This window comes from Apis cerana, linkage group LG7 (assembly GCF_029169275.1).
Source record: "Apis cerana isolate GH-2021 linkage group LG7, AcerK_1.0, whole genome shotgun sequence".
In the NCBI taxonomy this organism is placed as follows: Eukaryota; Metazoa; Arthropoda; class Insecta; order Hymenoptera; family Apidae; genus Apis; species Apis cerana.
Window position 1 is genome coordinate 1,878,027 of NC_083858.1, and position 14,726 is coordinate 1,892,752.

General features: G+C 23.9%; 3 protein-coding genes across 5 annotated transcripts; 1 reads left to right on the top strand and 2 right to left on the bottom strand.

Annotated features, from left to right (window-relative positions):
* Positions 1 to 4,520: 4,520 nt before the first annotated feature.
* Positions 4,521 to 7,547, bottom strand: LOC107993650 (uncharacterized). 3 transcript variants are annotated; one of them, XM_017050177.3, is made up of 3 exons: positions 7,250 to 7,547; positions 6,859 to 7,009; positions 4,521 to 6,764 (listed from the first exon to the last, which is right to left on the bottom strand). In XM_017050177.3, exons 2-3 carry the CDS (start codon positions 6,981 to 6,983, stop codon positions 5,411 to 5,413), a joined length of 1,479 nt encoding a protein of 492 aa, XP_016905666.1. In that variant the 5' UTR covers positions 6,984 to 7,009; positions 7,250 to 7,547; the 3' UTR covers positions 4,521 to 5,410. The 3 variants fall into 3 exon arrangements, with proteins under 3 accessions (XP_016905666.1, XP_061933557.1, XP_061933558.1); XM_062077573.1 differs by having other exon boundaries at positions 7,107 to 7,333; XM_062077574.1 differs by lacking the exon at positions 7,250 to 7,547 and adding an exon at positions 7,199 to 7,218.
* A 39-nt stretch (positions 7,548 to 7,586) lies between these two features.
* On the top strand, positions 7,587 to 12,235 carry LOC107993647 (zinc finger protein 616-like). Its single transcript, XM_017050173.3, has 4 exons — positions 7,587 to 8,020; positions 8,111 to 8,371; positions 8,565 to 9,074; positions 9,138 to 12,235. The coding sequence occupies exons 1-4, from the start codon at positions 7,844 to 7,846 to the stop codon at positions 9,681 to 9,683; spliced, it is 1,494 nt and encodes a 497-aa protein (XP_016905662.1). The 5' UTR covers positions 7,587 to 7,843; the 3' UTR covers positions 9,684 to 12,235.
* A 170-nt stretch (positions 12,236 to 12,405) lies between these two features.
* Positions 12,406 to 14,019, bottom strand: LOC107993654 (uncharacterized). The gene is made up of 2 exons (XM_017050182.3): positions 13,868 to 14,019; positions 12,406 to 13,057 (listed from the first exon to the last, which is right to left on the bottom strand). Exons 1-2 carry the CDS (start codon positions 13,904 to 13,906, stop codon positions 12,488 to 12,490), a joined length of 609 nt encoding a protein of 202 aa, XP_016905671.1. The 5' UTR covers positions 13,907 to 14,019; the 3' UTR covers positions 12,406 to 12,487.
* Positions 14,020 to 14,726: the final 707 nt, after the last annotated feature.

Here is a 14,726-nt window from a genome sequence, read left to right on the forward strand (position 1 = left end):
ATTTTTAAAAGAATTTTTATGACAATGTAGCACAAAAGGAAATTAATAATGTATAATTTTTTTTTATAAAAATTCTGTATAATATAAAATATAAAAAAATAGTATAAAATACAAGTAAACAACAATGTTATATTATTCACAGAATTTAAATTGAACAAAATAAAAGTTTTTGTTGCATCGGAATTTTAAATAAAAGATCCGAAAGAAAATCTCGTAAATGGTCTGGACGTATAATCGTTCGAAGTGAATCATTTAAGAGAACAAACAAAACAATAAGAAGATTTAGACATATAACATATAACGGCGTTAATGGTCATTTAAATTTGCATCGAATAAAAAAAAATTATATCATATATAATTATATCTACGTAGAACATGGAAATTTGTTAAAAAATATTATGAAACGTTAATGTTTGAATTAGGTTAATTACGGTATTTTAATTAATTATACGTGATATTTAAATTCAATGTGAATAAATATTTTTTTAAAATTATTCAAGAAATTTGACAGTCAAGTATATTTAAGTTATTTTCATCAAAAAGATACATTAAGGAAGAAAGATATATATAAAGATCCATAATGAGGTACTTCATTGGAAAGATAATATCATTAGTAGGATCTCATTTCAATAGTTTGATAGGTTTTAATAGAATTTTAATTTTTGTTCCCTAAATGCAGCGTGCTTCTTGTCACGTAGGATCACTCTTGAAGAAAATTTACTAATTATAGAGGATAAATTACTTTTTCATTGTTTAAAATCATCCTTCTATACTACATATTACGTATTGTATTTTCATCGATTAAAATTATTCTTTCATCAGCGAATTTTAAATTCATTTATCTAAATTTTAAATTTTTCATATTTTTACGATTTATGGAATTGCAAAAATATACAAATTTTTATTTTCTTATTATTCATAATAAAGTAAAATTACCCTTTTATATAAATATTCTAAAGCGTTTCTTCATCGCATAAAATCAACCCATTTGAAATCATTATTTCATGAACTTTTTTAGCATTTAAAATAATTTTTTTTTATTACTTAAAATCAATTTATTCGCAAATTTACTATATCTTTTCTTTATCCTTCATTCCATAATTATTCTTACAAGTTGAAAATTATTCCCTCTTTACTATTAAAACTTGTTTTTCCATTCTAAAATCATTGTAAAATCATTTCTTCATCGCATAAAATCGTTGTTCTTTTCATAAATTATAATTTATCTCGTAATATATCGTTAAGAATTAATCTCCTCATCTTATATGATCGTTCTTGTGTCGATTCAGTTAAAATTCAAACGACATTGACTCGAATGAAATTGTCAGTCACGATCTAAATCTACATTTTTATAACAGAGCGGCTGATCGATCCATCGTTCGATTCTTCCATTTTTGGCGCGAAACGAAATCTTCATTGCGAGATCGTGTTTATGATTAAATAATCTAACATTGAACAGTTGCACGATACATGACATTGACATAAGAAACAGTTTAAAATGTCATCATAACTTTCTCGAAGATAACTGAGAAGGTCTGACAAGGTTAAGCTTTCAAGGTCATAAAAAATTGCTTCAAGGTTCACTGATCTCAAAATCATCTGCCGATTATGAATAAAACACGAGATTACATTAAATACTTTGAGAAATATTTTGAAAAATATTTGTTCGCATAACCACTTTTTATTTTCTTTTGTTATAGATGATTATTATCATTGATTATTATAATTAAAATATCGAAAGCAATATTTTGAAAAAAAATGTTTAAAAATATTCTATGTAATATATATTATAATAATTTTTTTATCTATTAAAATTATAATGAATTTGAATAATAAAATTTGAATAATACCATCATCATATATTAATAGATTCTTATATTTTTTTCGCGTTTACAAAGAGATGTTAATTAATCATTTACATTAAACTGATCTTTTCTCGTTAAATCTTAATTTTATTTATATTCTATATTAAACGATATGTTTTATGATACGTTAACATAATACATCAGAAATTTTAATTGAATTTCAATAGCATTTAATACGTTATAATGCAAAAGCAAAAAACATGTTGGAAAAATGAATGTGTCATTAATATTGGTAATTAATAACACTACAAGATTCTGAAAGATGTTTAATATATTCTATGAATTATTTAAATAATGACAAAATTGCATACAATTTTACATATACATACATTCAAGAAATTTAAATACAATTTATAATTTACCAATTCATAATAATTTTTTTCGATTATCTTTTTTTAAATTTTGTTTATACTGTTTATGATCTTTTGAGTAGTTTCCGACATAAATAAAATATGATTTATTACTATAGATCAATATAAGTAATAAAATCAAACAAAATAATAGTAATTAAATAAAAGAAAAACAAATGAGAAATAAAAAATAAAAGTGAAATAGCATGTAAGTTTATTAATAATTTTACGATCAATGTATGAATAAACTGAAATAATAATGGATAATAGATAAATCGTAATAAAAAATCACTTATTATTAGTGACGTAATTCGACGTAATTCGTTTGAAATTATAAGTAGGATAATCGGTTTATATTATTTGAAATGCAATATGAATTTCATCCATTTTTATATGAATATTATCTTTTTAGCAATTTTTAATTTAAAATAGAAGAATTTAGAATAATGCCATGGTTAATGTTTCTAACTAATTTATAATTTTCAAATATCTAATAAAAACTCATATCAGTAAATAAATATTAAATTTTTTTTTATTTAAGATGAAGACATTAAGAATAAAAAAAAAACAAAAAAACTGGAATAATGATAGAAAATTAATTTTATACTTATAATTTACAATTTATTCAAATCGAGTTCAAAGTATAATTATAAGTTTCATAAGAATGTTAGGTAAGGTTTATTAACAATTATTTAAAATGTCTATATATTTTTTCATTAATGTAAACAAATTTTTGCATAAGGAAGTAAAAGAATTCTGAGAAAAGATGAATATTATTTAATTTAATTTTTTCTTTAGTTGGAACAAGACAAATTATTATTCAATATAATATTTTAATTTGAAACGCTTAATCATTTCTTTATTTATTTCTTTATTAGGAAGAATTTATTATACTTATTTCGTTCATTGCCATTTTTCATGGCCTCATAACATTTCAATGGACCTCCTTAAATTTTCATCAAGAATTTAATGTAAATAATTATAAGGTCATAAGTAAATAAAAGTGGAAATGAGTCATAATAATTTATGAAAAAATCAATATTCATTGGATGATATTAAAATAGCATTTTATAGCATAAAACTTAAATTTTATTTTATTCTTATTTTATTTTTTTTTAAGGTACTTTTTTCAAAGGTACTTTTTTTTTAAATAAATAATTGATTAAAATCTCGATGAAATATATATGAGAAGTAAAAAGATAGTGTTTAGACAGAAAAATATGTTTAATATTATCCAACCAAGGGTAACCACTTTTAAGTGCACTTCTCGTTTCATTTTTTTTTATTTTTTTTTATTTTCTAATCAGATGAAGCGTTTGTTGAAAGCATTCATCATGAATGCGAGAAAATAAATACGAACATTTTATTTTTAATTTATGCAGTAATATGCATTGTTTTTTATAATCTATCTAAAAGTAAGAGAAAACAAATTATGAAATGATAAATTACTTTTATTTTTATTTTTTGTTTAACTGAAAATTACCAATTCATTATTAATTTTATGAATTGAGTTGATTATCAATAGTGTAATTTCATTTTTTTTAATTTTGTCTTTTTTGTATATAGAATTGTCTTTAAAAATTATTTTTTTTAAAAATCATTATACAAAATTTGAAACTTTAAATTCAATAAATTCTTAAGATAAACGCTTTATTTTTTAACTTTTTATTCTTTGAGAAAATGTGAAACATTTTATGTGTGAAAAGCATTTCTTCCACGCTAATCTCTTGTTGAAATTAACGATTACAAGTTCATTATTTTACAAACGAATATTTAATTATTTATACTGTGATCGGAATTCTCTGGTATTATAATTTAACGTGCCATTATGTTTAATTATAAATTTAAAAGCATTATATTCGATTCAAGATTTTAATAGTTCCAAATTAAACAATTTTAAGAATATTTTTATAATAAAACAATTTTTTTTATTATATTTATTATAATTGTTATAAATTAAAATTATATCGTATAATTTAAAAAAAAATATTAATATTTAGATATTGTTCGAATGATTTTATAATGTTTTGAACAATTTCAATATATTGTTCTATTTAAAATAAAAAATTATTAGTTTTTTATTGATAAAAATTAAAGAATATCGATTCTTTTTATTCATTTTTTAATTAGCAAATTGAACAGTTTGTTTTAATTTTGCAATCTTAACAATTTGCTTTTCATCATAATTTAAGTTTTATAATTTACATTTTATTTTTATTTTTTAAAATCCATAATCGAAGAAATTTTATCCATTTAAAAACGAAAAACAAAAAAAATGGACAGTGAAAAGTACATGAATCAATTATTATGTATACTTTACCAAATTTATTTATAGTTTCATATTTTTTTTTATTCCATCTCAATTTAATAAAAAAATTTATTTTTACATCGATTATTAATATGTTATATATAAATCATACAAATAATATAATATATTTAAAATAATTATATAAAAAGTCATAATAATATTACAAATAAATATTTATAAAAATTGATGATAAACATTGTACAATAATATTTTCTATATCATCGTTCTATATCAAAGAAAAAAATCTATCAAATAATGTTGCTTAATTTGTTTAATAGTATTCAAAATTACATCACAATTTCATATCTTTTATTCAAAAGATATTTTCATTTGACGAATTTGAATTCATTATAGATTGTCGACTTATTAAGATTGCAGGAATCATCGGATCTAACGAAAAAAATAATGATTTCTATTTGTGTATATAAAATAATACAATGTGTATATATAAGATAATAAAATATATGATATATCATATCATATATCATATTTATTTTTTTTTTTTTATGAAAATAAAAAGCATACAACAATTCCAAATATTTGTTTAAATCATGTTATTAAATGTCACGTATCAAGAGTTTTACATAAAACTTAACTGTAAAATACATTCTACAAGACATTAATAATCTCAATAATTACGTGATTAATAATCTCAATCACAACTTGGTATGTTTTGAGTAAAAATATGTGAGGTTGATTTAATTATTACAATTTATATTCAAAAATATATACAAAATTAAAGATTTAGAATAAAGTAAATGGAATGGATTTTCTAGAATTCTGTATTGATATTAAAAAAAAAGATATAATTAAGTTATTAAGATTTTCTTTTACTTATTTCTTTTTAGTTTTATTTATTAATATTAATAAAAAAATAGTTTCTTTGATTAAGGTAATCGTTTTTGATACTTAAGGGCTAAACTGTTTAAAGGTACTTTTATTTTTGTAATACCAAGATCTATGGCATGGCCAGTCAAAGGACAGGTTTGACAACGTTTCTTTTTGCAAGTTGTATTAAAATTATTTTTTTCTTGATGAACGATATATCTAGGGAAATAATGTATTCGTTTTAATTGCGTAGTAACGCAAGGTGGCATTGTTACAACCAAATCTTTCTTATGAATGTTTCTTGATCGTTCAGGAAATAATCTCTCATTTAAAAAATATTGTTCCAAGGAACCAGAAGATTTAGATGATACTAAAATATCATTAGATCCGTGCGTGTCAAAGTAATTTTTTTCACGAAATTTATTTAAATCTCTCATTTCTTTATCAGAAAGATGTTTCTGTTCAATTTTATCTAATGATTTTTTTACAAACTTGGTTTCACATTTTTCTGAATCAGCATTATCCTTCTTTTCTAAATCATTTTTTAAATCTTTTGAATTTTCTTTCTGACATTGACATTTTATTTCTGATATTTTATCTTCTGTTTTTTTTATATCACATATAGTTATATTAGGTACACAAGGTACAGATGTTGAAGAAAGAGACTTTGATTCTTTTCTTAAAGATACTTGAATTCCTTTATCACTTTTTTCTATAGTTTCAGAACTTGAATATTTTTCATTGACTTTTGATTTTGTTAAATCATGAATTTTATTATCTGTTTTCAATTGATCTATGGATTCACAAATACATGGAGGACTATATATATCTTTTTTGGTCATAAGTTCATGATAACATTGTGATCTAGAACAAATCTGTGGACAATCTCCTGCTGCTGATTGCAGAAGAGAAATTTTGCTTCTGACATTACGTAAAAATTGAGATTTAGGTACATAATCTATCTTTTGAACTCTTCTCAATGTTTCACAACTAATAGGTGAAGATATAGTTGACTTTTCATAATTGTTTTCTATTACTATAGCAGGAAGAATATGACTTTTGCATTTTCTAGAAGTACATGATTTACTTTGTGTTTTTATTGATTTTTGTTGTATTTTTTTTAATTCAGAACAATAACATCCTTTTACTGGTTTTCTGCGAATGTCTAAACAATGCTGATTATTAGAATGATGTTTTGAAGATATTAATGTTTTTTTTGTTGTTGAGGTATTCGTTGTGTTGGGCATTGATGTAAGTGTTTGATTAGTGGTATTACGGAAATAATCTAAATGCAAAGCTTCATTCACTCCACTAGAATCATTTCTTAATTTCCATGATTTATTATTTTTTTTGTAACATATATTTGATGAATTTATTTTGCCAACATGATTTTTACAATCTTCTTTACATTTCCTATAAAAAAATGTATTGAAATTTATAAATTAAATATATTAGTAAAACTATAATATATTAGTAATAAATATGAAATATAACATTAAATACTCACAAATTTTGAGAGTATAATTTTTTAATTTCGTTTTTAACTTTCTTAGAATTCTTATCTACTTGTGCTAATAAAAATCTACTTCGTTTACGTAAATTATCTATTCGTTCGTTTAAAGTTTCATCCATATGATTACATATTTAGTAAACATTACCTATTAATTAAAGAAAAATTTATAATTGAATATTCAAAGGCAAGTAAAATTTTTTAAGATTTTATTATTATTATATTTGATAAGATATCTTTTGTACCATATTTAGAAATAAATTAATAAACAATAATAAACCAACAAAATCGAATAATGTTATTAAAAGTTTTTTTACATTTTATATTATATATATACAAATTATATACATTTAAATTCATTTTAAGATTATTAACTATCTTTTCTTACATCTTTAGCTTTCCTAGATTATCAATATTATGTTTATATTTTAGTTTTAAAATATCCCAACATGTTTATTTTTATTTTATCAATTGAAGTTTATCAAGCGTCCAGTGTAAACAGAAAATAATCCAGGTTAGCCATCGTAACAAAAATTATTTTTCTTTAAAAATTTGTCTTTAATTAAATAAAAATGATTTATTAATTTATCAAAACATATATTTTTTTAAATTATATAGGAAAGGATATGTTTTATATATTTTTAAACATCAATTATATTTATTCGGAGAAAAAATGAAAATAGAATTTTGGAAATAGTACTTTAATGTAGCCATGTTGGAACAACGCATAGGACGCGGCGTACGTTACAATGTACCGTCGCTTGACAAATATTTTTTAATTTAATTAGTCTTGTGTTTTTTTTTTTATCGATGTTTTGTTTCGATATTAGCCTATATTTCTATATAACGTGAGAAATATGAAACTAAAAAGATAAAAATAGCTACATAATTTGTTCATTGTTTGTAAAAGATATTATAGGTTATAAACGCTCGCATGCTTTAATCGCAAACGCGCGTACCTTTCGCGTTTATCTGTGGTAAAATGAATTTTTCCGGAAATAATACAGTCCACGGTGCACTCCCACAATTTTCGGAGTTAACGTCTCGTTCAAGCACGGTTTCCACGTCGAAATTTACTAGTAGTGATAATACTCAAGTAGAACAAACATCAGTTTATACAACTGCTGCTGTATCGAATCAAACAAAACCAAGTTTATTGGTAAAATTTATTATTATTTTATCTTTATTTATAATATGTTTATAATTAATTACTTAATTTATAAGTACTTAATTTATCATTTTCTTTAAGATAAATTCAACAAATAAATATACGGGGCCAATATTAGCATGGCCAGATCCAAATACTTTGATGCAACTCTGTGAAAAGCAAGGCATTCAAACCATTAACATTCCTAATTACAATCAGAATAGTCCAATACTTAGTGTTCAGACAAATAATTTACCCGTAAGGATTATACCTAATATGTACTTACCATCAACTTCACAATCAGAAATTATAAAACAAGAGTTAGAAACAAGAATTGAAAATGGAAAACAAATATCTACAATGGTATAGACTTTTTTTATTCTAACTAACTATATATATATATATAGTTATATATATATATATATATTAATTATTATAAATTTATTATATACATATTATTTTATAATATATTTATGTATTTTTATGTAATAAAAAGTTAATATTTTTATGTAATAAAAAGTTAATATTTTTATATAATAAAAAGTTAATATTTCAGCAAGATTCACAACTTCAACAACAAAGTGCCATGGCAGAATATTTTCAAAAATTACAAGCTACTACACTTCCATTAACATTACAACAGTTGATTAAATTACAAACAGAACAGGTGAAAAAAGAAAAGACTGAAGAGGAGAAAGTGGAGCACACACAAAACAATATTCTTAACATTCCCAGTGTTTCAGTATTTAGAAATACTCATTTACAGAATGGGAATAATAGCTTCATGAATTCAGATCAAATGCTAGTATCTATAAATCCGAATGATCTAAATGTTCAAATAGAAAACCAACAAGAAAATGAGAATACAGTGCAAACTATTAAAGTAGAACAACAAATACAAACAGACTCGCCAAAGACCGAAAAAAAAATGAAATTTCGAGCGAAAACGGGAGAAATCAAAATCAGCGTCGCTTTAGATGGTTCGACACTTTATTGTTGTCCAGAATGTAATTTGGCATTTCCGGATAAGGCAGAAATTGAACAACATATACAAGCTCATATACAAGTATGTATTGTTTATTATATAAATAAACATATATTAAATAAATATGAACTTTTTATCTTATAGGAACGCAAATATCAATGTAAAGAATGTGGTGCAATGTTAAAACGAAAGGAGCATCTAGATCAGCATATGCGCGGTCATTCAGATGAAAGACCATTTAAATGTCCAGTATGTCAAAAAGCATTTAAAAGAAACGAACACTTAACGAGGCATTATGTGATTCATTCTGGCGATAAGAATTTTTCATGTTCGGTATGTCAAAAAGCCTTCTCTAGGAAGGATCACTTGAATAAACATACTCAAACACACTTAGGAATTAGGAGAAATAGAACAAAGAAAGATTCTTTTTTTATGGAACAAAAAGAATCTTTCGATAAAGCTTCTGAAATATCTAAACAAGATGTAAGCTTTGTGCTGAAAGATGGTTTTATGAAACAAGAGCCTAATTTTCTCCAGTATATTCAACATCTTCAAAAGGATCAGAATCTGATCCACACATTCTCCTCATTTAAGGAACAAGCAATGAAAGAAACGAATATATTACAACAACAAGCAGTCAACATGAATGAAATTCTGCCTCAGAATACAAGGTACTTAATGCCGTCTTAGTCATAAATAAGTCCATCTAAATCCAAAGCAATAAAGGCTGTTCATATGGGAGCGTTGTGGTTAGCACAAAATAGAAAATTGATTAAATATATATTAGGAATTGCAACCTATTCTATAATTTAAATTGAAATTTTTGAAAAAAAAAAAAAGATGAGAAAAAGACAGCACTAAGAGACTGAGGTGCAATTGATTAATCAATATTCATTAATGATAGATTTTCATAATAATTGATGTTTGAATGATTGAGTTCTAAGCTGATTAAATTTCAATTAAATTTTCAATGAATTTGAAACATAACTATTTTTTTTCGTTTCACAAAGAAATATTAGTATTCAGTGAGCAGTACCTTATATTCATATTCTTAATGAACACATTATAAGCTATAATTAAGTTTCATTATTCATATTAAATAGTATCATTTAATAGTAGTCCGCTACAAAGCCTGAGTGAGTCTAACAATAAGTTTAGATAAATTGAAATAATAAAAAAAAAAATAATAATAATATACGAAACAAAACGAGCAATCAATTTGCATTAGAGTACATCGTTTATCTTATTTAAATTAGCTATAAAGAAAATAGTTTGTTTATTGATTCTAGTCTATGATCACAAAATATAAACTTGACATAAATCACTGAACTTGATTTTTTTTTTTTTTATTGTGTTCGTAATAAAAGATTTTTTTTTCTTTCTTTCTTTTATAAATCGAGTTCAGTGTGCATGTTTGTGTCCTAGAATGGAGTACGTATAACAAAAATAATAAACAATGATAGCGTTGAAAAATACGCAATGCCAATCTGCCGTTAGGATAATTTCAAAGCGAGTACGAACGAGTAATAGTATACTGCCAATAAATATGGTTATAAAAATTTGTAGAATAATTCTGTATATAAGTACTATACAAATTTTACCTGATGGAGACTCAGTAGGTATGTTGTTTAAAACTTGATCTCTGATTCGTCCGTATTCATATTTACCATACCTATACATACGTATTTTAATTAAGCTATTTACCATTTATTATTTACTATAATATAATTCATCGTTTTTTCTTTTCAATTTTTTTCATATTCCAATTGGACAAACATATTTTTTATACATTTGATGTCTTTTAATAATATTTTCAATGAAAAATGCCATTATGATCATTTTTTTTTTACTTTTATTATTTTTTTAGAATTTTCTAAAACAAAAAAAAAAAGAAATTTTTATTAAAAAGTATAACTATATATTTTTTAAGAATTTTTTTTTGTAATGTAGTTTACGTTGCAAATTATGTATTAATTTTTGTAAAAGTTTGAGAAGTGATATTAGAGGAAAGAAAGATTACTTTGCTCAATATTTTAAAGTGACTTGAAAATCTTTTTGTTTTTCTTCGTACCAAAGAATATTCGCGTTTAAATAATGAACGAAAAAAATATATTATTATTTGAATAACATTATTTTTGATCTTTTTTTTTTTTATTTTTTATTTTAGATTCAAAGAAGTTCTTATTATTTTTTACTTATTCACGAATGAATTTTACTAAAAATGAAACTTTCTGTACTGTTCATTTCATAGAAATCAAATTTCTAAAGTAAAATTTTTATCATACAATTTCTTATATTTACTCAGAAATTTCTTAAATAAAAATAATAAAAAAAAATTGCTCAAAAGATAATTTTGAAATAAAAACAGTAAATTGTCAAAAACATAAGAATTTATAAAATTGATCTTCATTTATTTTTTAATTTCTTTTTTTAAAAAAAGAACTTTTGTACTTTTTTTAAAAAAAAATCTGTTGTACTATTCTTTTTATTATTTGTAAAATTATTTTAAATATACATATATTTTATTTATAATTTTGAAAATATAATTTTTTGACAATTTACTATTTACTATTTACTATAGAACATGCTTCTAAATATTTCCATATAAATTTTGGAACTTGAGATTACATTTAATTATGACCAACATCTTTGAAATGTCTGCTAGGCATACATAAAATTAGAACGAATGACTGCGGATGGCACTAAAGATATAAGACTCATACCGCATTGTAATAGAACCAAAGACTTTAAATATTCGTGAGAATAACAGTATTTTGTCTTTTCCTCCTGAACTTCTTGAAACTCCTGCTTTACTTTGCCCTGGATAGAAACAATTATCAATGATATCTTGAAAATTTTGATGGATTTCTTTCTAAGAATAACTATTGTAATTATCTTAATTTTCAAGAATTTCTAGTATCGTATCATTATCCTGGGTTAAGGAAACAGTACTAATCTTTCCATTAAAATTAATTAAATAGTACGTAAGATATCGATGTTCACATTCTTGTGGCAATTTCTCGCGGACATTACAATACGTAAAATGATGTGACGAAGGTGTTGAAATATTTTAACAATGGATTCGCGACAAGGTGTTACTCGATGAACGATTGTTATGTATAATATGATGATTGCCAAAAAAGAAAAGAAAAAAAAAAGAAAAGATGAATGGATAAAAGGTAACACATGTATTTTTCAGACCAAGATATTTTTGAATAAAATAAATGTAAAGAAAAAATTTACTTGTATTATCTGTAAAGCTTCATTTATTTCAATCACATTTATGAATTTCTATTATACAAATGAAAAATTATAAAAAATTGACGAAAATCAATGAACTCTAATCAAATGGATTGTTGGATTAAAATAAATGCAGTTTTACTATGTTTCTATTGTATTTCAGATCCTGGGATGAACCGTCATTTTTCATTTTATTCAATTATTTTTAATACAAACAAAAATCCAAAGTAATATAAAATATATATTTCTTGCAATCAGCTAATACGTATTGCAGTATTATTGCTATAAATAGCTCTGGTTAACTTAGAATAGATCCCATAAGTAATTCCCAGAAGTGATCCAAGCCAATCAACGAGATGACGACTAAGTGTGACCGGAAACTGGAAACTGGTTCTTGGTGTAACGATCTCTACCTCTCGATCCTTATGATTTTCTACTTCATCTTCCAATTCCAATGGTTCTAGAGGCTCTAAATGATCCAAAGGTTGAATATCATTCACCCATTCGTCGTTTGTCGCTAAATACATTCCCTTGGGTTGAGACTTCTTTGAATCCTCCTTCGAATTCGATTGCATTCGATTAGACCAGATTACTTTAAGCGCTTCGATATCAGGGTCAGGTGTATCCTTGGCCAAAATTTTCTCCACGTTGCTCATGTTCTCTGGCTTTCGAAACACGAAGTTGTACGTGGCTCGCAATTTTCCGAATAATTTGTCCAGAGGCTTCGTATCGTTGCCGGATCGTTGTGGAGGATCGTTTGTTTCTTCTGGGATCGGGAACAGTTTCGTTATTTGTGGCTTTGATTCCACTCTCAGGATAGAGAGCTGAAATACATTTTGTTTGCTTTTTCTATCTTTTCTTCCTTCCAAAATTTGATCAATTAATTATGATATAGGAAATTAACGTTTTCGGATTATTTTTTTAATTTATTTGCGATATTAATTGAAAATATTAATTAAATTCCTTAAAAATATTTTGATTGATGAAATTTTTTTAAAAAGATTATCAAGCGAATTAGATAATTTTTAAAAATTCTTTGAAATCATTTAGAAATTAAAATTCTTTTGAAAAATTTCATATAGAGAAATTCTTTGAATTATTTAACATTGTCGCAAACAAAAATTTATTTATTGCATTTAATTTTCATTGCAATTAATCTTTTATGAATCAAATCTATTTTTAAATTGTTATAACTTTATTCAATTATTTATAATAAAAACACATTTTCGTTCCTTAGTTTTATAAAAAAGATATATTAAAATTTGAAACCAATTTTATTGAAAATACGTAATTAACAATATAAGAAAATTTATTACCCCAAAGATAATTTCTATATGTTATAAATATATTAATCACTATAATTTTTAAATAAATTAAAGTAAAGATAAATGAAAATATTACAAATTATACAAAATTTAATTAAAGGAACTTCCATCTCTTTCGATGTTTAAATTCTTTTTATGAAAAAAATATACGTGTCATAACCAAGACAAGGGTAAATAATCGTGTAATACTTTAGTGATTAATAAAATTTGCTATTATTAATTCGTTTTTCAATTTTAGAAAAAAAAATCAACAATCAAATTTTATCTTTTCCATTTTTGTTTTAATAATTAAACTAAATTTCTACTTACGCAAAAAAGACAAAATCCAAGAAAATATAGAATCTTCATGATGTTTTAACCCTAGTCGGTTGTTCCCTTTCGATGATTTCTTTCTTCGAAGACGAGGCAACGACTGAAGGATCCATTGATTTCAAAATTCATTTATACCGGTGTGCAATGCAAAGGCGTAGCGTCTCGATGCTTCTAATTCGGTTCCAACGACCCTATTGTTTTCTGTCCGCGCCATTGACTCCTGGACAAACGATTGTCGCGAGATTACCCAATAGAGATTGATATTCGAAGCACGTAATGTCGCTTCGTGGATTCTTTGCCAGCTCATATCGTTAGAGCAATAAACAATATCGTGCCACGGGTCAAGGTAGACGGAAAAATTCTCGAGATTTTCGTTTTGATATAATTAATATTTAGTGCCGAATAATATAGTGGTGGATTGTAAAAAGTTAAGATTGTTTGATGTTTCTACAGCTTGTTCAGGTGAATTTGGATTTTTTGTTGGTAATGTTAATTTATTCTTTGCAATTAATTTATTCTATTATGATGTTTAGGGATTTAAGATCAATGTTTGTATTATATTTTATTTAGAGTTCAAGATCAAGTAGATTTGTATAATTAGGTTATTCTTTTAGAGGGACTGTAATTTCTATCAAGTGTGATTTTTTGTTAATTAATAGCGATTAAAAAAATATTCTCTAAATGAATAATAATGTAATGTCAAACATTACAAACGTGAATTTTGCAAATATAATAATTAATTATTGTTTAATGAATTAATATTGTTTATAAATTGGCAAAAAAAAAAAAGACTTTCAATGGTGCGTGCCTGCAAAATGTTATAGATTCTGGAATTGTTTGATTACATTTTGCTTCA

What these genes read in the sequence shown, in the direction of transcription:
- LOC107993647 (XM_017050173.3), top strand. Translation starts at nt 7,844, where the DNA reads ATGAATTTTTCCGGAAATAATACAGTCCACGGTGCACTCCCACAATTT. An exon ending in AAACAAAACCAAGTTTATTG is followed by an intron (nt 8,021 to 8,110) that starts GTAAAATTTATT and finishes ATTTTCTTTAAG; the next exon opens with ATAAATTCAACAAATAAATA. An exon ending in GAAAACAAATATCTACAATG is followed by an intron (nt 8,372 to 8,564) that starts GTATAGACTTTT and finishes TTAATATTTCAG; the next exon opens with CAAGATTCACAACTTCAACA.
- LOC107993650 (XM_017050177.3), bottom strand. Translation starts at nt 6,983, where the DNA reads ATGGATGAAACTTTAAACGAACGAATAGATAATTTACGTAAACGAAGT. An exon ending in AAATTATACTCTCAAAATTT is followed by an intron (nt 6,765 to 6,858) that starts GTGAGTATTTAA and finishes ATTTTTTTATAG; the next exon opens with GAAATGTAAAGAAGATTGTA.
- LOC107993654 (XM_017050182.3), bottom strand. Translation starts at nt 13,906, where the DNA reads ATGAAGATTCTATATTTTCTTGGATTTTGTCTTTTTTGC. An exon ending in TTGGATTTTGTCTTTTTTGC is followed by an intron (nt 13,058 to 13,867) that starts GTAAGTAGAAAT and finishes AATGTATTTCAG; the next exon opens with CTCTCTATCCTGAGAGTGGA.